The sequence below is a fragment of the Rhopalosiphum padi genome, chromosome 4 (genome assembly GCF_020882245.1).
Source record: "Rhopalosiphum padi isolate XX-2018 chromosome 4, ASM2088224v1, whole genome shotgun sequence".
Classification (NCBI taxonomy): Eukaryota; Metazoa; Arthropoda; class Insecta; order Hemiptera; family Aphididae; genus Rhopalosiphum; species Rhopalosiphum padi.
The window spans coordinates 11,084,853-11,108,570 of record NC_083600.1 but is presented as its reverse complement, the minus strand read 5'-3'; the positions used below and the strand labels follow the sequence as shown (position 1 = coordinate 11,108,570).

At 30.0% G+C, this 23,718-nt stretch overlaps 2 protein-coding genes across 5 annotated transcripts; one reads left to right on the top strand and one right to left on the bottom strand.

The window, feature by feature from the left end:
* Positions 1–1,013: 1,013 nt before the first annotated feature.
* Positions 1,014–12,466, bottom strand: LOC132930096 (histone acetyltransferase p300). 2 transcript variants are annotated; one of them, XM_060995767.1, is made up of 4 exons: positions 11,670–12,466; positions 9,431–9,515; positions 9,006–9,164; positions 1,014–8,433 (listed from the first exon to the last, which is right to left on the bottom strand). In XM_060995767.1, exon 4 carries the CDS (start codon positions 8,120–8,122, stop codon positions 1,910–1,912), a length of 6,213 nt encoding a protein of 2,070 aa, XP_060851750.1. In that variant the 5' UTR covers positions 8,123–8,433; positions 9,006–9,164; positions 9,431–9,515; positions 11,670–12,466; the 3' UTR covers positions 1,014–1,909. The 2 variants fall into 2 exon arrangements, with proteins under 2 accessions (XP_060851750.1, XP_060851749.1); XM_060995766.1 differs by lacking the exon at positions 9,006–9,164.
* Positions 12,467–18,837: 6,371 nt separating this feature from the next.
* On the top strand, positions 18,838–23,088 carry LOC132930248 (protein odr-4 homolog). 3 transcript variants are annotated; one of them, XM_060996014.1, is made up of 11 exons: positions 18,838–19,253; positions 19,418–19,507; positions 19,584–19,721; positions 19,817–19,966; positions 20,068–20,261; positions 20,509–20,695; positions 20,786–20,938; positions 21,024–21,155; positions 22,063–22,153; positions 22,227–22,412; positions 22,591–23,088. In XM_060996014.1, the coding sequence occupies exons 3-11, from the start codon at positions 19,626–19,628 to the stop codon at positions 22,743–22,745; spliced, it is 1,344 nt and encodes a 447-aa protein (XP_060851997.1). In that variant the 5' UTR covers positions 18,838–19,253; positions 19,418–19,507; positions 19,584–19,625; the 3' UTR covers positions 22,746–23,088. The 3 variants fall into 3 exon arrangements, with proteins under 3 accessions (XP_060851997.1, XP_060851996.1, XP_060851995.1); XM_060996013.1 differs by lacking the exon at positions 19,418–19,507 and having other exon boundaries at positions 19,569–19,721; XM_060996012.1 differs by lacking the exon at positions 19,418–19,507 and having other exon boundaries at positions 18,839–19,253.
* Positions 23,089–23,718: the final 630 nt, after the last annotated feature.

Genomic DNA, 23,718 nt, shown 5'->3' with positions numbered 1-23,718 from the left:
ATTTGTTGTCTATACATACACAATAAGTATAGCAAATAGAATGTTTCAATTTTTAACTCTGAAGGTGGTTTTGGAAAGTAAATTGGATCTAGTTTATATACCTACTTTTAATTCAAAATTACCATTATATTTTTTAATAATCGGGAAAAATAATACAAAAATGAGGAAAACCGGAAATCTGCTTCTTATTGACAAAATTAATTTGTTATTTTGGGGTAATTCAAAAACATAATAGCTGTAGATAAATGAAATTTTCACAAAATACAAAAGCATAGTTTTTTTCTTATAAACATTTTAAGTTGAAATTTGGATGAAATTATAATTACTATTTACTATTAATAACGAAATTCATTATTTTATTCTATACACAATGCCACAATGGTATTTTCAAATGCAACAGTTTTAGCAAAAATTAATTCAACCTACTGTATTACTATTTAGTATTTACTAATGAATAATAATAAATGTATTACTATACCTACACTAGCAATATTAAAAAACATAAAATAAAGTATAGTTAGTGATTTAGACTGATAGATCGTCTCTGCTCAAATCATTTTACGTATACCTATTTACAATGAATCATTATAAAAGATATATCATTAAATTCACAATTAACACATTCATCACAGTAATCCACTAGACACCTACTGCACAACATATCGGTATCCACTTACTCATCTTTATAATATGAAACTGAAAAATATTATTTGAGGTGTTTCAAATGTACTTTCTTAGGTATTCTTTTATATACTGAATACCTTTAGTATTAAAAGTACCAACGAACATTTCATATTCAAATTTATATTTTTCAATAAATAATTAAATATTTTTTTTCATGTTTCAAATAATTTATGTGGTTAATTAGGCTGAATTTTTCAAAAATGCCCACTTGGTACTTATACTTAAATCATTCAATAACGACACCACCAGCACTTGTTACATGTGAACATTATAATTATAAATGTCACAATGAGTTTAGAGGATAGTAAGTGAAATGAAAACAATAAGGGTTAAAATCAATTTGTATAATAATTGTCTTACTTTATGGTTTCAATTTATTTACAAAGTCAATAATATATGTATATGTTTTTTCTTTTCATTTTTATGCAACTATGTATAACATATTTATATCAATTTCTTACATTTATTTATTACAGTATCGATTCTAAATTAATAAACATTATATGCAGTCTGACTAAGCAGACACATTCCGTACATAAATAAATATATACCTATATATTTATAATTTTTAATTGGACACAAATGTCCCTCAATGTCTTTAAATGTATAACTTACATTATATAATATAATAAAAAAACTTAAGTTACATTATTTAAAGACTAAGGACAAACAAGAAGCCTTACACGGCTATCTTATAAAAAGCTGTTAAGGATTAAATTATTATGTGTATAAAAAAAATTGAATAAATAAGTTGGATAAGACCATCTAGTTGTCAACTCCCCATTTTATAAATTATATAATATATCCCTTAAAAATAATATTTCTATATAATAATAATAATAATAATAATAATAATAATAATAATTATAATAATATAATAACAGAATGTCTAGGAGTAAAAAATTGTAAATAAAATATTACACATTAATATTATTATTATTCCTGTACAGAAGGAAAAATCAACAAATATTATTTTACTAAAGTAGGAAATTATAAATGATTTTCTTATGGTTAATGTTAAGGAGGACATCCTTAATTACATTTCTCTAACTAAATAACAACAACGAATAGCAAAACAAATGTACACAAGTCATATAAGTCAACACGGCCGTTCAAATTCCTATACAAAATTATTATTTTGTACTTTAAGCTGCCATATTTACATTCATAAATGTACACAACAGAAACAATACCAAAATATTAAATAAGCTCAAAAATGTTCACTTTATAAGTGCATTCGGTTTTGCATATTTGATTGAGGCTGGTTAGGACCCTGTGGTCCTGGTTGCGGTTGCCCTTGCATCTGTTGAGGATACATTGGAGGAGCAATGGCACCGCCCTGTTGCTGTTGCTGTTGTTGGAACATTTGCCTTTGTCGTTGATTCCTGATGAATTGGGCTAACAGCTGTGGATTGCTCCTCAGAATCTCTCTTAGGCGTTGCTGCTGTTCAGGTGGACTGTCAGTGTTGGTGCGCAATGCATTTAATAACTGTTGTAATGATTGATTCGGTACTTGATTAGGATTTTGTTGATAACCTTGAGGCCTAGAGGCCATAACTTGTTGCTGTTGAAGCATTGGATTTTGTTGGTTATTGAGTATCATTTGTTGTTGTTGAGGTTGTATGTTCATCTGCCTTTGCTGCTGCTGTTGAACTTGTTGTTGCTGCTGCTGTTGTTGTTGCTGTTGCTGTTGAACTTGTTGTTGTTGTTGCTGCTGCTGCTGCTGCTGCTGTTGTTGCTGCTGCTGTTGCTGCATCATCATTTGATTGTAATTAGGTTCAGAAACCCATTGATTAACTTGTTGTTGAACAGGAGGGGCAATCTGCATATGTGGTCGCTGCATCTGTTGTTGAGGGCCACCTTTTCCGTAGCCCACATTATCATGTTGACGCGCTGCTTCTTCTTGTACTTGCTTAACTACTTGTAACACATTTGCAGGTGGTGTTTGTTTCCCTGGGACCATAACTGGTCCTTTGTGAGGTATCATTTTAGGTTGATTAGACATATGTTGTGTTGCTACAACAGGAGCGGTATTTTCTGTACCTAAAGTACCGGTATTCATAATGGCCATACGTCTTCTTAATAGTTGTGCTTGTTGCAGTCTTTGTTGTAGTTGTTGCTGTTTGATCTTGTGTTTCATATTTGGACAGAACAAAACTGGACACTTGGCTTCAGTACAATACTTGGCATGATGGAAGCAAAGTGCAATATATTGTTTACAAATCGGACAGTTGCCATTAGATTTGACTTTACATAATTTAACATGTTGAACCACCCTTTTCATACGTTGACAACTTGCCAAACGACAATTTGCATCTCTACACTGGCAAGCGTGTACAAGTGACAATATACACCGCCGGATGGACAATTTTCTAGCTTCTTGAGGATCTGCTTGTTTTTGGTCACCAGGAGATGATCCATCATCCAAATCAAGACCCAGTTTCTCCATAGTGTGTGGATGTTTTTCTTTTTCGTAACAGGTAATACATAAATCAAAGTCATCACAAACAGTACAGTGGTATCTGGTTTCCACATGTGACTTACAACTGTTACATGTGTAAACAAATTTGTCTTGTCCTTGATTATGAAGTTCATACAACATTGCCATTGAAGAAAACTTAGCTCGCCTAAGTGATGAAAATTCATAATGCTTTTCTCGAGCCATAGTTAAAAATGCATCTCTACCGTCCATTAAATCACAACTGATTAAAGGATCTGGGTCTTGTATAGCTCCTAATGCAGCCGCTGATTGTACACTATGCAATCTAATTACAAAAAATACTTCTTTATGTTTATCCATGTTGTCAAAAATTTTAGCAGAAAGATCACTGCTAGTTTGAGGTAACATTGTTTTCTTCGAACTGCTTTTTCTCTGGCTAGACTTAGATTTGTTTGATTTTTTGGCCTTTTGCAGGCCTTTCTTCTTTCCGTCAGGCCCAATTTCAACTTCATCACTTACACACATTTCAACAGATTCTTCAGCTTCAGCTAATTTTCGTTTCTGTTCTTCTTCTTGGTCAAGTTCTTTAATACTATCCTCTAAAGCATTTGGCCAAAAATCACCTTCAAAATAGGGTAATTCTGCGGCTGAACTTAATTTGTCTTCAACAGCTTGCTTTAAAATATCTTTATAGTCTAGAATAATACGTTCAATAATACCTTTATCTAGCATTTTCTTATACCATTCTTGTAATCGTTTTGGTTTTGGTATTTTTTGTTCAGGTGGATGACAATGAAATATATAATCGTCACCTTCAGATGGAGGGCATGCCCAGATATGAGCCATAGTATATCCTAATTGTTTTACATAATCAAGATAACCCAATAATATTTCATGATAAACATATGTTCTGTACTGTTTAGGTCTGAAAAAGTTGACAGAATCTAAATACGCAATATAAACTCTTCTTGTGTTTGGTGACGGAGATTCAGACCCATATTCTTGGACATGCATACCAAAGAAACAAACATCAGTTCCATCAATTTCTTCAAATGCATAAAGTGCTTTAGCTCTGTAAGGAAATTCACCTATCATTTCTCCACTTTCGACAAAACGATTTCGCATTCCAGGTTTCACTTCAACTATTTTATCTGAACTGGACACAACACGTATAGCAACTTCACCAGCACCGGCTTCTTTTTTCTTAAGGAAATTGTTCACTCTTGTTTCAATGTATGTGCCTAATTTTGTAATAGCCAATTTTTTAGCATTGAATTTATGATCTTTTCGTTTTTCACCCCGCTTCTTCAAACAGTTATCACAAACATATCCTTGTGGATTAATATTCTCATTATGGAGCACACAGATTTGATGGAGTTTTCTTCCACAGTGTGTACACATTATGAACGGTTCTAATTCTAGATGATCATTTTTCATTTCCATAAATTGTTCTTTTTTAATTACTTGTTGGGCTTGGGTAGGGTCTTCACCTAATGTTACAGCATCTCCAGGTATATCATTAAAACATTTAACACAATAAATATATCTATTTTCAAAACTGAAATATTTGGCATCTCTTGGAATAGTACACAATTGTTTTCCAAAGCAACAAAGCACTTGTGGATTAAATGTATACTTACGACCACAACAGTAACCAAGACTTCTCATAACAGGATAAATTTCTTGTTCAAAAACTTCTGAAAGTTTTGTACAAGATTTATAAACTTTTGTAGACTTTTTATTATAATGCCAAGCATTTTCAAACATCAACCAAACATCATCAACGTAACTCCAAGGGTCAGTAAATTGACCTGTATTCAGTTTTTCTCGAATAGTTGATAAATCCATCGGTTTTTTTATGATAATAAAATAATCTGGTATATTAAGCGCTTGAGGATCAACAGGCTGTTTAAACGGATCTGATTCAGGTTCTTGTTTGTATAATTTTTCAAGAGTAGGCATTAATGCTTGTCTAAGTTCATCAGGCCTAAATATACATTTCTTAATGGCTGTTTTACTGTCAGATGTAGTTGGTTCAAATGGTTTAATATCTGTAGTGATATTTGGTTTAGGACTCATAGGTTCATCTTTAATTTTAACTTCCATTTTCTTTGAACTTGAAGCATCATCACGTTCTTGTTTAATTTCAGTTTTTACAGACACTGACGGTGTTTCGGAATTCATTTTACCTTTTCCATATGCACCTTTTCCATCATTACTATCATCATATTCATCTTTTACCTCCCCTTTAATATCCTTAGGAGAGTCATCTTGTGCTAAAGCAGAAGCAATAGCATTCATCTGACTTGAATGACTAATTGATGAAGGTTCTGATCTAGGATAACCTTTACCCATACTGTTGGGCATCATTGATGGAACACTTGTAGTTGATGGTACAGTGTTATTGGCTATCAAACTAGGTCCATTAACCATTTTTTCCATATTCATTTGATTAAGTCTGTTTGGTTGTAACATTTGATTGTTTAAGTGTTGTTGTTGTTGTTGTTGTTGTTGAACTTGTTGTACTTGTTGTACTTGCTGCTGCTGTTGCACTTGTTGTTGTTGCACTTGTTGTTGCTGTTGAACTTGTTGTTGTTGCTGTTGTACTTGCTGTTGTAAATGTATTTGTTGTGGTATTTGATTCATTGATTGATTTGGAAATTGAGGTTGAGCGAACGAACCTTGAGATATGTTTGGCATCATAGGCGAGTTAGATGGGAACTGACTAGTATTGATTGGACTTTGGGCAGGTGGCTGTGTTAAACCAAAAGTAGTTTGAGGTAAATTTGTATTTGGACTTGGTCCAGGCACAGGTGAAGTAATTGGAAAATGCACCCTGTCTGGCATTTGTGTTTTCATAATACCAGATGTTGTTACTACTTGTTGTGGCAAATTTTGCTGATTGGGCTGAATTGAAGTATGATGTAAAGGTGGTTGCTGTTGCTGTTGCTGTTGTGGTTGTGGTGCTTGCTGTTGAGTAGGTAATCCTTGTGTAGACGCAGTTGGGAAGCATTGGGCATTGATATTATTAGTTGGTTGCGGAGTCCCCATTTGCTGCTGTTGCATTTGTTGTTGTTCTTTTCGCTTTTGCATTTTTTCTTCCAACTCTTTCTGGATTTTATAAAATGTTTGGGCTAACCTATGATAATATTCTGACCTAGAGTTAGCAACATTGTACATATCACCTTCAACTTTTCTAGCATAAGCCACTAAATTATTCATACGTTTATCAAGCATTGCTTTAGGATCATATGTTGGGAAAATTGCTTGTACTAACTTATGCACTAAATGATTTCGTAGTTCAGGTGTAATAGACTCATGCCATTCTTTACTTTCAATATGATTTCCTGGCATTGATTGACTTGGTTGTGCTTGATTGTTCATCTGAGTAGTCATTGTATCAGTACTAGTTGTCATTATGAAAGAATTAGGTATATTTGTCACAGATTGTTGAATGCTAGACGGAACTGGTACAGTTGTGTTCGAAACAGACTGCAGCATTTCATTTACAGAACTTGTACTAGGATCTGCTGCACTCATTGTAGTTGTTACCTGAGGTTGTGAATGTGGAACTAATACTCTTGTGTTTTGATTAGGCGTCAGCACATTATTATTAGGAGGATGTGGCATTTGAGATTGCAAAGCCGTTCGTATACCAACATTGTTAGGGACTCCCTGTACTTGGTTTACTTGATTATTAACAGTGTTATAACAATTCATATCGTTCATTCCGGTAGTATTTTGAGTAGTATTATTTGCTAAAGCATTGCGATTATTTGATGCTTTTAATGGTTGACAAATAGGACAATCTGGTCTAGTGCATTGTTTCCAATGTGATATTATTTGTCTAGATGACGAACAGTGAGCTACATTACAATTTCGTCCAGCTAAGCAATTTGTCATATGAGCTAAAACCCCTTTCATTGTATTACAGTGTTGCAAACGACATTGTCTCACTTCACCATTAGCTTGTTGATTATCTCGTCTTTGACATTGATGTGCATGTAATAATAGCACAAGCTGTTGGGTTATCATTTTTCGTTTTTCTGGATTTGCTTGACTACGGTCGGCAGGGACTCCTTGAGGTGGTACAACCACATTTTGATTGACCATACTAACTTGCTGTGGTCCAAGACGGACATTTGCTTGAGACTGGGGAGGAACCGGAGTATCCACTAACATTCCATTAGTGTTGGTATTAAATCTCGGTACTTGCTGTCGTACAATACCAATAGGTTGTTGTTGGACAACATTAATTTGTTGATTATTTTGGTTGTATGCATTGAAATTATTCACTGGACTCATTGCACCCATTGGAGCTTGTAACCTATGAGAATTAATTGGCAAATTATGAAGTTGATGAGGAGTTTGGTTGCGAATTTGCTGTTGATGATGCATTGCTATGTTCCTTCCCATCATAGGTCCATTTTGTTGTTGCTGGGGAATCCCATGATGAGGATTGTGCATTGAATTACTAACCAAATTATTCCCCATCATAATATTCACATTTGCCACATTTATTCCACTAATACTGTTTTGTAATTGATTGGAATTAATGCCTGCATTTCCCATATTTACAACCATTGGTTCTCCAGTTTTACTAACCAAAACATTTGGTGATGGCATATTTGGATTAATTGGTTTATTATTCATAGATATTCCAGCCCCAGACACAAGATGTTTAGTAGAACCCATAAAATGATGGGCTAACTGATGTTGACTGACTACTAATCGTTGTTGAATTGGTTGCTGAAGCTGTTGAGGGTTATTTTGCTGAACAATCATACCATTTTGCAATGGTACTTGAGGACCAAGATTTGGCTTGATATCAGGTTGCTGGTTCCAAGGCGTAGCGCTAATAAGCTCATCGGGGAGATCATTCTCGAGATCAAACATCTCATTACTAGAATAGACACCAGATGAGTCAGAAGACCCTTGAAATGGATCTTCCAACTTTGGCCTCTTGTTCGGAGGGCTATCCACCAATAGGTCTGACATATTTAGTTTTAAAATTCAAAACAGATAAGACCTAGTATAAAGTTACTAGTATCAATAATCACATATTAAAATTGCACAATGACCTAAACCTATTTTACATATGTCAAATTTTTAAAAACTCAAATTGAGAAAAAAAATAGTTAAACATAGTTAAGTCACATAATTAAGCAGTATGTGATATCACCATACAGTAATATGGGCCATTTTATGCTATGTCGAAGGCTGATAATTGAAGATTTCATTTGTAGTTATCTATTTTCAGTTTGATTCTTGCATGTTTGAAATTCTTTATGATTGATTAATGGTTCAACCTAAAATAAATATTATCAATTAATAATTAATATATATTATAGTTAAGGTAAGTGTTATTTGTATGTTTATAATATAAAAATTATTGCTCAATATAACCTAACCTAATATGAACAAGAAGTATTTATCATAAACAATAAGTCAGTACAATAGCAATAGCCATATTTGAATATTATTTTATGATAACAATAATCTTAGAAACTTGCAATTCAACTCCAGGTTTAACTTAATGGTAAATAACAAAACTAATTTTTTATTCAAATAAAATATGATTGGTGTCAACTTAATTTTAAATTTTTAAATCATTGATGCTTTATTTTTATAAAAATATATGAATAAATATTTAGAAAGATTTATTTTATTAGAATTAGTGTTCAAAATAATTATCAACGTTAAAACGTATAAATTAATTAATACACTTTATTAAGAAATTAGACAAGTTTTTAAACTATTTTCTTTATAACATTATACAATACATAATTATTATTTATTAGTACTACAACTAATTTATAATAATAAATAATAGTTATGTACTGATCAAAAATTATAAGTTCCTAAATATAGATTTATATACCTGGGTCACAAAAGAAGTTACTCATATCGAACATCCAGACTGATGGTAGCGAATGATGTCAACTGGCACCAACATAATTGGTATATAAAATGGAGGGGACATCAACTCGGATATACTTTGATACTTTATTTCAATAGTGGACCGGAGTATAGCATGTACCTATATTGTATATATTTATATAATATGTTAGCCATTTTGAATAATGGTAATCATAAACAATATAAATGATGATCATGGATATTTTTAAATAGAAATTTGAAGAAATATAGGTATTATAATATACAGTGAACATGTAAGAAACATAACGAGACATATTAATATTTTATCATTTATAAAACAGGTTGTACATGTTTTATAAGAAATATTTACCATTAAAAATAATTTTCTCAAATATTAAAGGTATAAAAATATCCTAGGTTACTTACAATAAATAATATTTGAAGCTGGATAGTAAATTCAAGTCATAACAAAGTTGTATGAATAACATGGGCAGCCATAAGCAGAACCGACCTAAAAATAGTAATTTATATAATTAAAAATCTTATTAAATTTGTAAAACAAACAAAACAGTTTAATTAAATAAATAATTATTTTAAAATAAATGAATAAAAAAATGTTGAATGTTAATAATATTTTAGTTAGGAGTTTTATGTTTATAATATGTACATATTTTAATAAAAGTAAGGTTAAAAGGAAAATCTTTAATTATTTAAGAAAATATAACTTTTGTTAGATACCTAAGCGATCAAAACTCCAATAAAAATTATGTACTAAACGAAATTAATGTTATTGTAAAATTTGAAACAATAATTTGTTTAAATACTAAAAGGGATAGACGTTTGACAAATAAATTGGTAATAATACCTTTAAACATAATTTTTGAAATAAATTAAAATCAATTTAGATGGGTAGTAAACACATATAACAAATAAATGTAAAAATAATTTAACTTGAGTACTTATAATGTAATTTGTGTACAAATGTACAATTTAAAAAAAAAAATTCATTAAGTACCTTAATTATTGTATTAGGATTTAGGACCATAGTCAATTTTAACATAATTTAGTAAATTACTATGTTTTGGGATGTATAATATTTTTAACCCATAGTAGATATCTCAAGCCAATAATATCCCAATAACAATATCAATATTAAAATACATGTAATAAGTACCTAACCTATTTTTATAATAAAAATAAATTTTTTTTTTTTTATTTAATTAGATTTTATAATCAATCAAAATAGTTTAAATGTAAATAATACGATGGTTAATATATATGTGTTAATCTACATTAAGGCAGTTAAAAATTAGCTCACTTTTTTTTTAATTAAGTTAATTTATTTTTATTGTTAAAATTATTATTAATCTTCATTTTAAGTTCATTTCAATTGTGATACTATAATTAATATAAAAAAATAAAGTAAATATAAATAAATAAATAAATAAACTTTAATAAGAATATTAATAGATTATATTTTTAATAATACAACTAATAACGATAAGACTATAAAACAGTGTATCACATTAAAATCCACTAATAATAAAATTACTAAAATATTTTTTTAGAAATCAGTATAAACACTACAAACGGTAACAAAAATTTGTTGAACTTTAAAAATTTAAAAATAGATAAAATCTAAAAATTAATAGGTAATTCATACTAATTATTAAGACAAATAAAATTAAGTGAACTTAACAATTAATACAAAATTATTATACTATACATGTCATAATGTCAAAATGTTGTAAACAAAATAGGTACTGATCAAGCATGAAAGCATATACAAAAACCAATGTGCGTGAACATACATTGTTATTATTATTGTTTACATTAATATATTATATTGCTATATGTATTTATTAAAACCTAATCAAAATGTTCTATATACCTAATACATTCAATCATCTTATAATAAATGACTTGTTGAAAATAGATAAACCATAGATCTATTATCATTCACCAAAATTTTTTTTTTTTTGTTGTTTTACTAACAGAATTACTTGTAGTATACAATTTCATATACTTAAGAAATAGTATAGATAGTAAATGTTTTTAATGTGAAACTAAATTGTAGTATTTGAGTAGTATCATAACAAAATTGTAAGATCTTTAAGCAAACTAGTTGATAAAGACAAAAAATCGACGAATTTCAAAGACAAAATTAAAAAGCAAATTGTTTTGAAGGATATTTAGTGTATGAGAAGGCATTAAAAATATTTAAAATCAACAAAAAAATTAAGAAAACTTGGGACAATGAACACTATCAGAATGAAGTGATAGTGGGAAAATTAAGAAAAACTTCGAAATTAACATAAAAAGGTGTTTTAACGATGGGTGCAGCGTAAATACTTGCAATTCAAGCAAAGGGGGGCCTAACCCGGGGTTCGGAACCAGAGGGGTACAATTTAGACGTTGATAATTGATTTCGGGGGCGCCACGGCAAAGGTGATAAATACCAGTGGGGACCGCGAAAAAACGGTCGGGCCGTGTAAAAATACGACGGAAAACGTCGAAAACGAGCCGGAAAAGCCGGCGGCGGCGGTAGTACAACCGCCGTTGCGGTGGGGTCAAAGGAAAAAAAATTTCGGTACGCAATGTAAACACGGGCCGTCGACGAGATTGTTAAAAAGTAGGCTGCCGCGGCCGCTGACCGTGTACTCACCGTGTCCGAGATTGACGTGATCCGAGCCGATGATTGCGGCCGATAAGCGCCGTCGCTATGGACCTCGGCGGTCCGTCTGAAAGCGTTCCTGGACACGTTGCGCGGTACGCCGACGATCTGCGACGGTTCGATGCGGTAAACGCGACGGATTAACAACGAATTCGGACACTGGAAATATATTTTTCGACAACAAAACTAGATGTAAATAAAGCACTCACGGGACATGATAGACATACGGGGAACGGGGGCAGCCATCGGCAGTCGGGTCAACGATTGTTCGGAGCGCTCAACTATCGATAGTTGAGCCGGGCTGTCACCGTTGACGCGAAATCGGTAAAAAAACTCGTCGGACGTCGGGAATTACTGAAATTCGTTCGGCCAACGGCTTTATGCAATTTTTTGTCAAAAATTCATCGCGAAACGCACAAAAAAACTAAATTTTTGCAAAGAATTTTATCAAAAATTTCGGTCCTTTATCGACGTAACGCACCCAGTGTGACCGGCGTCCGGGGAATTCACGGTCCAAGGTCGGCCTGGGTCGGTGTTGCCAACACGATTGCCGTCGGCGCTCGCGGTCTACCGTCAAATGTAACGAGCGCGCCAGCGCAAAACGCAGAAACAATAACAATAATAATAATAATCGCGACGCGTACTACAATTCCGTGTGTGTGCTGCGTACGTACCCCGCGCGCCCGTCGTAACTGTAACGCCGACACGCCGTGCGTGCACTGTACTCGACGTGTGTACTGCGTACAACGTTACGCTCGCGTTGCGCAGAGGCGGCCGTCGTTGTCGTCGACGTGACGTCTCGACGCGGGTGACTCGCGTACGCGCACGCACCCGTCCGATTTCGAGCGAGTGAACGACACCGCGGCGGCAGCGGCGATGATAGCTACTGCCGCGGCCTGAGCACCCCCCCTACCCCACCGACCGTTCGACCGTTGTAATATCGCTGCACCCTGGACTCGCGATTACTATAACGTCTAATAATAATATTGTCGTATACTCGTAAATTGTAATCTATAATATTATAATATATTATTAAGATTATCGTGTGACCATTAATACGGGCACGTGTGTGAGATGCGACACCGACACGACCGCGTGTACGTTCATTTTCCCGCGGAGAGGAGAACACGCTCCCCTCCCCTTAATGACCGCCTAAAACCAGGCCCCCTCCAAACAAGACTTTCGAAAGTCTCCTTCGTCGGCTGTCGGATCACTACTGACGGATGTTGTTAATGTTATATTTCGGGCATGAAAATACAGATATGGCCAAAAACCAGCTATTTCTGTATTATGTCCACGAATATAACACAACATTGTGATATTATTATTATGTCGTCATAATATTTTCGTACGTCTCTGGGTGATCGATGGCAGGGCGGCGGTCTGTCGGTTGTCTATATATTCGTTATTCCGTCGCCCCGTTCGTGGACTCTAATTAAAGTATTAAATTGTCGGACCGCTTCGGCCGCTGGAACTGTCGCGGAAACCGACGAGAATATCCACAATATAGACAATTCTGTATGGTCGGGACTTTTTGACGGTCAGATCCTTCGGTACGCGCGTGACGTAGCGCAAAGCATATAGTAATAATAATACAACGACAATGTATGATAATATGGGCGAGTAAGTGACGTGTTGCGCAGACTTGAACCAAATCTGAACCTTTTCGATCGTACCACGCCGCTATACCACGAGAAAATCGTATTATTATTATTATTATTTCGTCCGCCGCGGGCGGGCCCACGATTACTCCGCGGCCTCCAACAGCGGGGTGACCAATGCGCGCGCCCGTAACTTTATACATAATATATTATTATTTACAATTTTACTGATATTATTATTCTCGTTCGCCGTGTCACTACGAACTGCGTGCACCGCGAACGTTCTGTATAATATTATACGCGGCGGCCGGCCGCTGGTACGATGTTGTTATTATTATTATTATTATTATTATTGTATCGGCGGAGAATATTATATTCTAATATTATATACGTGTGTAGGTACGTTGTAGGTGCTCTGCGCGCGAGCGTTTCGATCGACGTCCCGAATCTCCCTCCCCGAGTGAACACGCACACCCACACGGCAGCGCGTCACCGTATAATAATAACGAATAACGATAATATCATAAATGATATTATGTATAGTACCTACGTGCGCAACGCTCGTACGTATATTGCATTGTTACATTCACAATATTCTCATACGAGACCGTATATTACACTATATTGTGTATGGATATTATTATGTACGTAAACGGCATGACAAATAACATGGCACATATTTTATAATATACTTAATATATTTATAATAAAATATACGGATGTTATAGTGTGTATATTTCTTATATCTATATTCTGTATTACACTGTACACAGGTAATAAATATAAATACATAATATCATTATTATACATCTGTGGAGTTATTGACAATGTTGCTCTAAATTTAAATTTAAACACACATCGTCTTAGAAATATGTCACTTACGTCATTTCTACAATATCATAATCAAACTTAATATGTCATAGTACGTACAATGTACCACAGATGCACCCTGTATGGTTCTGTAATAATATATATAATAATGTGAATTTGTGCGTAGCTGACGCGGGATTTGCCGCAGGTTATCTCCCAAATATCGGATGACACGTTTACGTGCGAGTATTGTGTATTATACAATAAAATACCAAAAGATCGAATACATTTATAAACACCACAAAGTGTTCTTTATCGGGGTGGTGAACAGGTGAAGGGGGTCTTGGACCAGCCCTGATTTCCGATAAAATACATATACCTCATTGACGACTTTACGAGAAATTTTCGTTAACGTTCGTATTTTTTCGTTTTTCCGTCCTCGGTTACCACGTTTCACGTCGTTAAAACTTTTATACTTTTATAGGCATCAATTATGACAAAAACCTCACCACCCACGGAGAGCGAACATTAAGTATAATGTTTAAATAGGTACTTAGAATTACAAAAAAAAACTAACGTAGTAACATATTATATACTTTTTATTTCACACATAATAATAAATATTATATAACATAACAAATTAAAAAAATTGTATTCATGATCAATATGTATCAATATTATAAATATTATTATATATAATTTTCGTGTGCGTCACTTTGAATATAATACTATTTTAATTACTGTTGAGTTATCAGCTATAATACTAATGCGTTTTAAAAATAATCGCTATTGGCAACAAAATGCTTTCATTATATTATATTATATTTTTATGTATTATGTATTATAATGGGTGGCATATAGTTAAAATAAAATATGTTTCCATTATGGTACTATACGTTTAAACGATAATAAGTACAGATAAAGTATATAAAATATTCTATGATCTGTAAAATAATATATTCAAATGTACAATTATTATTTAGGTAATATTAAGTGAAAATATCAAATTAACTTATAATTTCATATATATAAAAAAATTACAACTGTCGTTATAGAATACATTTTAAACATCCATTACAGTATTATACAAAAATATGTACTCACTGTTGTACAAAATATGTACTATAATTCGAAACATTATTATTATTATTATTATTATTATTAGTTGATACTAAATTAAGATTTACCCAACTACCGTAGATATAGATTTTAAATTTTTTCATCTGTTCTGACAACTTATTATTTATTCTGCCACAAAATGTAAAACACAAATATTACACTGTCTCCGTACAGCATTCTCGATATTCATAAAACTTGTTCTTAGTTCTTACTAATTGAGTATGGAAATAAAATAAAACCTTAGTGTTGAATTAACTATTATTAATTAATGTACAATCACTTCCTCTTTCAAGAAAACCACGACCAAGTATAGTCTATACATTTCAACTACTAGTACTATATTCTTAATGTACTATTTAACAAGCATCTAATTTTTAGGGAATCATCTTCTAAGATAAACAGTGTTTCAAAATATCTGTATTCAAATTTTAAACTACATACCTAATACTTAAAATAATAAATATAAATTTAAATATTTTGGAGTTATTGTCTATGGATTATAGTGCTATCTAGTGGTTTTTATAAACTAAATTTCTTTATGCTAATAATAGGTATTTGTGATAAATTCACAAGTCTTTTTATTTAGATTCAAATCTAAATATATTTATATATGATCTAATAGATTTCGATCACTATTTACAAAACATTCCTTAAAATTTGGCTTTCTTTAAAAATAATCTGCACAATAATTTATCTAATTATACTTACTACGTACAACATACAAAATAATTGAATTAAAAATGTTCATTATTATATTATACTTAAAAAAAAAAAATTCTGCCTAAGTTATAGAATTTAAAAAAACAATACGGATGCTCGGAGCAGAGACAAAAAATATCACAGTAACAATTTGTCGTTAACAGTGTTATGTTTGCAGATTACATTATTAACTGTAATTTTCTGTTTAACAAAACCACACTTACAGCTCCTTTGTCCCATTACTCTGCAGTACAGACTCAGTATGTAGGTACCTTTATTTTTGTGGTAGTTCTAAACTTAGAAAATATTTAACAGTTATTCAACTTAGATGAGTATCACAACTATGAACTATCACACTATTGTCTATTCACACTATCGTAAATCACAAATCACAATAGTATCAATATATACTAATATACTATACTTTATTAAATTCGAGCAGAACTGTAAATGTATTGATTTTACAATGATGTGTGTTTTTTTTTGTGACTGTCATCACATTTTTCGGAGGAGTAACATATAGACATAGAATTGTGAGGTTTAAAAAGGCTATAGTCCTCTCGTAATTCTGTTCAGTCCCTTGTGTAAAAATGTACCCGAATCATTATTATGGTAGAGCCATAAGCTATACCTATAACCCCCCCTCCTTCATATAAATTCAACATGCCTATAACTTATAAACAGTAAAAATGCTTCGATTTTATATAATTTAAAGTATTGTATCTGATAGCAAATTAGATCAAAAACTTTAAGTTTAAAAATAATAATTTCATCAAACTTGGGTTTTTAAAAAAAGGAAAATGGAAATTTTAATGCAGAACCAATTTCTGATAAAATTGATTTTTTTTTTTTTTTTTGGCATACTCAAAAACAATAATCGTAGTCCGTAGATAATTGGAATTACACCATCACTAAATATTGGCTTATATCAGTGTTTTATGCATATTCATTTTTTTTTTTTATCTTTTGACCATTTTTGGAGTATTTATACTTTATAGGCATGAGAAAATTTCAATTTCTATTGTTAAACAAAATAGAGCAGTTTAAAGACATTTAAAAATCAAGTTTTTTAGTTTTGAATTTTTTTTTCTTTAAATGTCGTTAAAAAAACTTGATCAAGAATTATAAGAATTGACTAGATAAATATAATATGTAAAAAGTAATAAACTATAATAAATTAATAACCCTAGATCAAAAAACAAATACATAGTTACAATGATAAATGATCTAAGGTAATAACAGTAGCCAGAAGGCGTAGCGTGTAGGTCTGTAGGTATGTGTCTAACCACTCTAACCCCTATTTTTCAGTAAATTCTGATACAACGTGTAGTGTAGTAGTCCGAAATTGAGAAGATTATACTAATTAATAAGACTTTTTATTTTTTTTTATTAAAAAAATTTATATAATAAATGTGATTTTTATCATAATATATTGTGAAAACTTGCAGAAGTTCATCATTATTACCAGAAACTAAAAACTTCACTTTATATTAAATTAAATATTATGAATATGTGTAAATTTATAATCTTTCCAGTTTTAATCCTCATCCAGCTATTATAAAATAATTATCTGTTAAAAAGCATAATAAAGTTCATTCGTTTCCATACAACAACCATAATATAAAAGTATTTTCCAGAAAACATGACCAAGCAAGATAGCTAATGAGAAATCAAGTATATCAATTCAATTTTAGATGATATATCCCACATAATATAAATAAAGTATTATTATTAATAATAGTATCTATTATTTTCAGATTTTTATTTCATATTCAATTATATTTTCTTAATCTCTAAAATAAAAATAGATTGATAGTTTTTAAACAATAATAAGCATTCAATTTGCAATTTAATTTAAAAAAAGAATTATTACCTAAAAAATTGTTTATATTATAATTAGATATATTTTATTAACAAATATTTTAATGTTATGTAAGTTGTGTAAAGGGGGTAGTGAGGGCTTTGCTTCCAGTTTCACTGTATCATTTTAATGTACATAATGTCATAATGAAATGTGCAGTAAGAATTTTTATGAAAAATGGGGAATTGGGACTGATTAAAACCACATAATAGATTAAATTTAATATTCTATTATCAGCTACTTACGTATGACATTTAATACAGAACAACTTTACGATAGTTGATAACGAAAAAACCTGTGGCGCGAAGAAATATTTTCAACAACTATAGAATAAGTAATTAATGACAACATCAAGACATCAAGTTATATTATACAGACTATTAGTTAAATATTCGTTATTTACACATCGAAATATTTTTATAAATATTTCTTAATAATAAAAAATTTAATTTTAGTCATCATTGAAAAAAATAAAAATTATCACGATATAATATTAAATAATCAACAATTAAAATATAATAAGTTATAAGTAACATACTAATAATTATTAACCATTAGGTACATCTTAGTTAGTTTGTTTTATAACTTATAATAATTGATAGGTTACAAATTATGTAATATTTTTTTTTAATCACAAAAATTTACCGGGATAACAAATGGTTCTATATTTCTATATGATTATTAGGATGGATAAAATATGTAATGATTCTTGAAATTTGAAAGAATCTTTTGGGCCACTAACCAGTTATTATCAGTACCTAATGACTAATGAGTATTTAATGACTATATAGTAGCCAGTAGTAAAGTTGTAGGTAAACATTTTGAATGTTTCATTTCATCTTTGGTGAGTATAAACACTATTAACTATAAATTATGAACAAATTACAAAGATAGTTAATCTAAGATTTTATAGTTTGTGATATATAAAATATAAATAATAAATATATAACATTACGTATATTGTATATAGCGTATACCATCATATCACAAACTAAATTAATTCATCTTGCTCATAGATCTTGCTATATATCATAATATTATTGATTTGTGATTATATTTTTTTATCAATTTTACGTAAATCCGTATAATGGTAAATTAATGTAATAATTATTATTGATATAAGATATTATATTTATCTATTTATGCATAACTCAAACTCTTATCAATTTCTTTTATTTACGTGTTCTGTTATTATACCACGGACCAGAAAAATTTAAAGATCTAATCCACGATCCACGGTTGATTATCTTGCCCATGTCACTATCACCTATCATACTTGGCACTTGCATATTTTATTATTATTCACATTTTACGTTATAATTTTACTTTCTCAATTCCCTATAGATGTTATTACTTATTCAGCATTAGTATTTACTACCAGCTGTCCAGACGTCCAGCGCTTAGCTACACAACTATCACCACGACACTACATTAGCACAAAGAAATAGTTAGTGAAATGTGAATAGATAATAAAATAGACTATAGGTATGTTATTACTTTTTATTGTAAGGTAAACCCATCTTAAATCGTTTTACTTACTATATTGATTATGAAATAAACATTTTATTATATATTAGAGTATGCTCAAACATAGAATATTATGTAGATCCAAAATTTCCCAAATGTAATTATATTTTTTTTTTTACAAGATTAAAATTACATTCATCATTACCCAACTGTTACCAACTATTATCAACCCATTATACTTGTGTTCATTTTTATATACCTTATTCAACATAGTAAGCGTTTGTTAAATATAGATATTATACTACTATAACAGTTAATGATTTTAATATTTAGTAAACATTGGTTTAGAACTTTGAAGAATTACAACTAATTGTATTTATCAGTTGCAAAATGATGACCAAAGTATTTATTGAAGAACATTTAGATAAATATCTAAAAAGCTTAGTTAAAGGAAAGTTGTTTATTCCAGGAGTAATTATTGGACAAGTGAGTAATAAAATATTAAATTTGTAGTTTTATCAATTGCATTTACCTATACTTACCAAGTCATTTATTCATAATGTCATAATTTTTTTAATTAGGTCATAGGTAACAACTATCATATAGTGCATTTATCAGCAATGACTGTATGGAATGATGACATACAAAATAATAAAATTGATGTTCTGGCCTTCAAAACTCTTTCTGATCTTTTAGCCAATAGTGATACAATATTTCAAAAGTCATTAGAAGTAATCTAATAAAGCTTCTAAATATTATTGAAAGATTCAAAATTAGTATTTACTGTTAAGTAAATAAAATATATTTTATGTATTTATGAATTATAATGTAGGTAGCGACTTTATTACCTGGAGGTTCACATGTACTTGGTTTATTTTTTATTGTTCCACAAGATTTAAAAAGTATCCAACCAATAGATATTGATTTTTATGCATTTCACAGTGAATTAAATGAAAATTTATTGTTTAAAAAACCCAATGAAACGTGGAATTACTTAATATTAAACTATTCAACTGTCAACAAAAAGTAAATTAATTTTTTTAAATTCAATAGCTATTTGTTTATACTCCGGCCCACGAGAGATCAGTACCGCTATTCGACCAAAACGTGTCCGATTTCGCGCATCTCCCACTCAATCGTGTGGAAATCAGGTTCCGCGCCGTCACTGCTGGTCATTCTGCATGCGCGTGACGGTACTGATCTCTCGTGGGCCGGAGTATACATACATATTTATGTATAATGTTATTATAGTATAATATATGTTTATGTGCAGATCGTATTGTTATTCAGTTGATTTTAACCGTGTAAGTGGTCCTGAAAAAACAACTTATAAAGCAGTAGATTCAGTTTGTGGATCATTTAATAATGATTGGATTACTTTTATTGGAACATTTAACTTTGGAACATTAGATAGACTAAATGTAGGTGGTGGACCAAAAGCTTTATTTTCTATTCGTGACGTATGTATTTATTTATTTTATTTTTTTACACATTTTAATGATGTTACAGTATTAAGCTATTATATTTAAATGTTTTGATAATTTTTCTAGAGTTTATTAGATAAATTTGAATCTGTTTTAAATGAATCAGTCTGTACTTTTAACGGACATGTATGTGACGAAAATAAAACCTTTAAAGATTTTGAATGTGATGAAATTGATAATGTATTGAAAAATGTTGTGAAGATTGAATTTTACAGAGAGGTTTGTTTAATTCTTAATATATTTTATACATTATAAATGTGCTTAGCTTATTTACAATTTTTAACAAGTCTTTATAATATTTTAGGTTGATTTGGGTAATGAATGTAAAAATGCTTCACTTACTGTAAAAAGAGGAAAAGGAAAAATTTCAATGTCTGGTTTATGCAGTATAGTGGTACCATTTAATCGAAATGGTACAATCAAAGATGCCTTAAAGGTATGGTAATTTTCTATATTTATTATTTTCCAATAACTTAATCAACATTTGATGTAATATTATTTTGTGTTATTAATGTTTGAATAATGAAGAATTATTATTTGTACTTGTTCACAATATAATGTTTTCAATATACAAGATTTTAGATTGTATAACAAATTCAAAGCAGAATGTTGAAAAAAATACTTTTGTACAATTAAGTTTATAAGGTTTATTAGCTATAAAATCATTTTAATTATTATCCAACTGGAAGTACTAAAGCATATTTTTTGAATGTCTTAAGAGTGTCAATAAAATAAATTTTAACTAAAACTTAAATGTTGAATAATCATTGTCACAAATAGAGGATACTTTGTTCACCCAATTTTTTGCCAAGTCCCCCAATTTTAAGTTTAGTACTTTGTACTATGCGTATATTATGTTTAAAAATTAATAAGTTTTTTTCCCAAACTTCAGTTTCAACAAAAATTTTGACTATTTGCGCCTAATGTTAATTTAGACAAAATTATTAATTTATTATTTAATACAGTTTCAAATTATTAATATATATTTTTAATTTATTTTGTGTGTTAGTAATAATCATGATTAACTAACTAGGTATGTCAGCAATCAAATGATACGCATCGTGCTATGTCATCCGCCAAGGATTTGTTATCAGTATTCAGTATATTCCACACTCCCGCAATCCCGCCAAAAATAAAATCCTTGGCGGCTGACTTCACATTCTATTAGAATAATCTGGCTGCGCGTATTAATACTAGAATCGGTAAAGTTGCTGACATACCTAGTTAGTTAATCATGGTAATAATAATTAAGCTTGTAAATAAAATAATTCAATAGTTTGTTATGTGTGATGGGTATCAATTCTTCATAATTTTAAGTTTTTATAAAAAATGTATTGTTGTAGGCTATTCATGAAGATGCCATGCAGACATTTGCAACTCGTTTAAAAATGCATTTGGAATCAATGGTCGAAGAGGAATCTCTTGAAGAAGAAGGTTCTAATAGATACATCTTTAAAAATAATTTAAAATATTGTGTCTAATGAATATTAATATTTTTAAATTTCAGATGGAGATGCAAATATATTACACGAAACTCCGCGTCGAATATTAATTTTAAAAACTGAAGGTTCTAAATTTGCATTTAGTGATTATGTATTTCCTGGTGAAACTTCTCAAGAAGCATTATGTGTAGCTGGAGAAATATTGAATCTTGCTGAAGACAAAATGGAATTATATGATATGTTGGAAAAAGGTAATTGTTTCATAAAATATTGTAAGTTCTGTTAATAACAATTTTTTTTAAATTCTTTTATTAAAGAAAATCAACATCTGTGCTTTTCTTGGCACATTGGTAATTTTGTGTAATATAATTTATCCTATTTATAATTTGAAACACAATAATTTTTAATATTACATTTATATGTTTAAAGGACGACATTCATATTATGAAACACTGCCAGACATTGATAGTAGTCCACCCCAAGACGCAAGTACTTCATCGTCAAATAATATGTTAATTTATTTCACTTGGGCAGCTTTAATATTGGCTATCTTTGCATATGTTATGAAACAGATTTTCATGTAAATTAAATTAATGTGAAGCTAAATTAACTTTAATAAATAACATTCCTTAATTTATTATTATTACTATTGTTATTTTTTTTTTATTGTTTATTATAAAATTATTTAAAATAATATTAAAATTAAAGTGATTGTTTTAACAAAATAAATGTGTATTCTAAACATTAAGTTTGACTGAAAAAATAATTAATATAAGGTGTTTCATTAATCATTCACTCAATTTATAATAGTAAAAAGGTTCTTTATACTTTCTAATATATATTTCTATAATTATTGAATAAAAATGTATGAATTATTCTATGTTCAACAGATTTTAATGCAATACAATATTTAAAATCAATTTTAAATCATGTTTGGTTTGTTGTTCTATTTTTCATAATTATATTTTTTGAGTACTTAAAACTCTGGATAACATTAATAAAATGCAGCAGTTTGTTTATTGTTATTGATTAAAATATAGTTTAAAATAAAATGAAGAAATTATATAGCAAAAAAAATCAAGATGACTCTTTGATTTCTTCATCTATCTTAATCATGTATATTAAACACAACCATTGATTAAATTTAACGTTATATTTATTTTGTCATTAATAGTGTGGTAAAATATTTTCTCACCTTGTTATTATTAAATGATCATTACTTAACATATTGGTTTATTGCTTTAAGCATCCATACAACTTATCAGTAACATACAATTTAGAATTAATTGTACATCAATAGACATTTTAATTGACTACTAAGTATTTATTATCAGTAGGGTTAGAATTTTTATGCACAAAAAACAACTAAGTATGTATGACAAATTTAAAAAATATGCAAAAAAATAAAGAAATATGGACAAAAAAAAATGCAATAAAGCATAGAGACAAATTTAATTATTACTATTACTATTATTAGTACTATTTTTATATGCTCGTTATATTAACTATTTTCTATCACATTTTTAAATTTTCTTATTTACTATATAAAATTATATT

Bases quoted from the DNA above. Each gene is read 5' to 3' on its own strand.
- LOC132930096 (XM_060995767.1), bottom strand. From the start codon at position 8,122: ATGTCAGACCTATTGGTGGATAGCCCTCCGAACAAGAGGCCAAAGTTG.
- LOC132930248 (XM_060996013.1), top strand. From the start codon at position 19,626: ATGATGACCAAAGTATTTATTGAAGAACATTTAGATAAATATCTAAAA. The intron at 20,696-20,785 runs GTATGTATTTAT...TAATTTTTCTAG, and splicing joins CTTTATTTTCTATTCGTGAC to AGTTTATTAGATAAATTTGA. The intron at 21,156-22,062 runs GTATGGTAATTT...GTATTGTTGTAG, and splicing joins CAATCAAAGATGCCTTAAAG to GCTATTCATGAAGATGCCAT.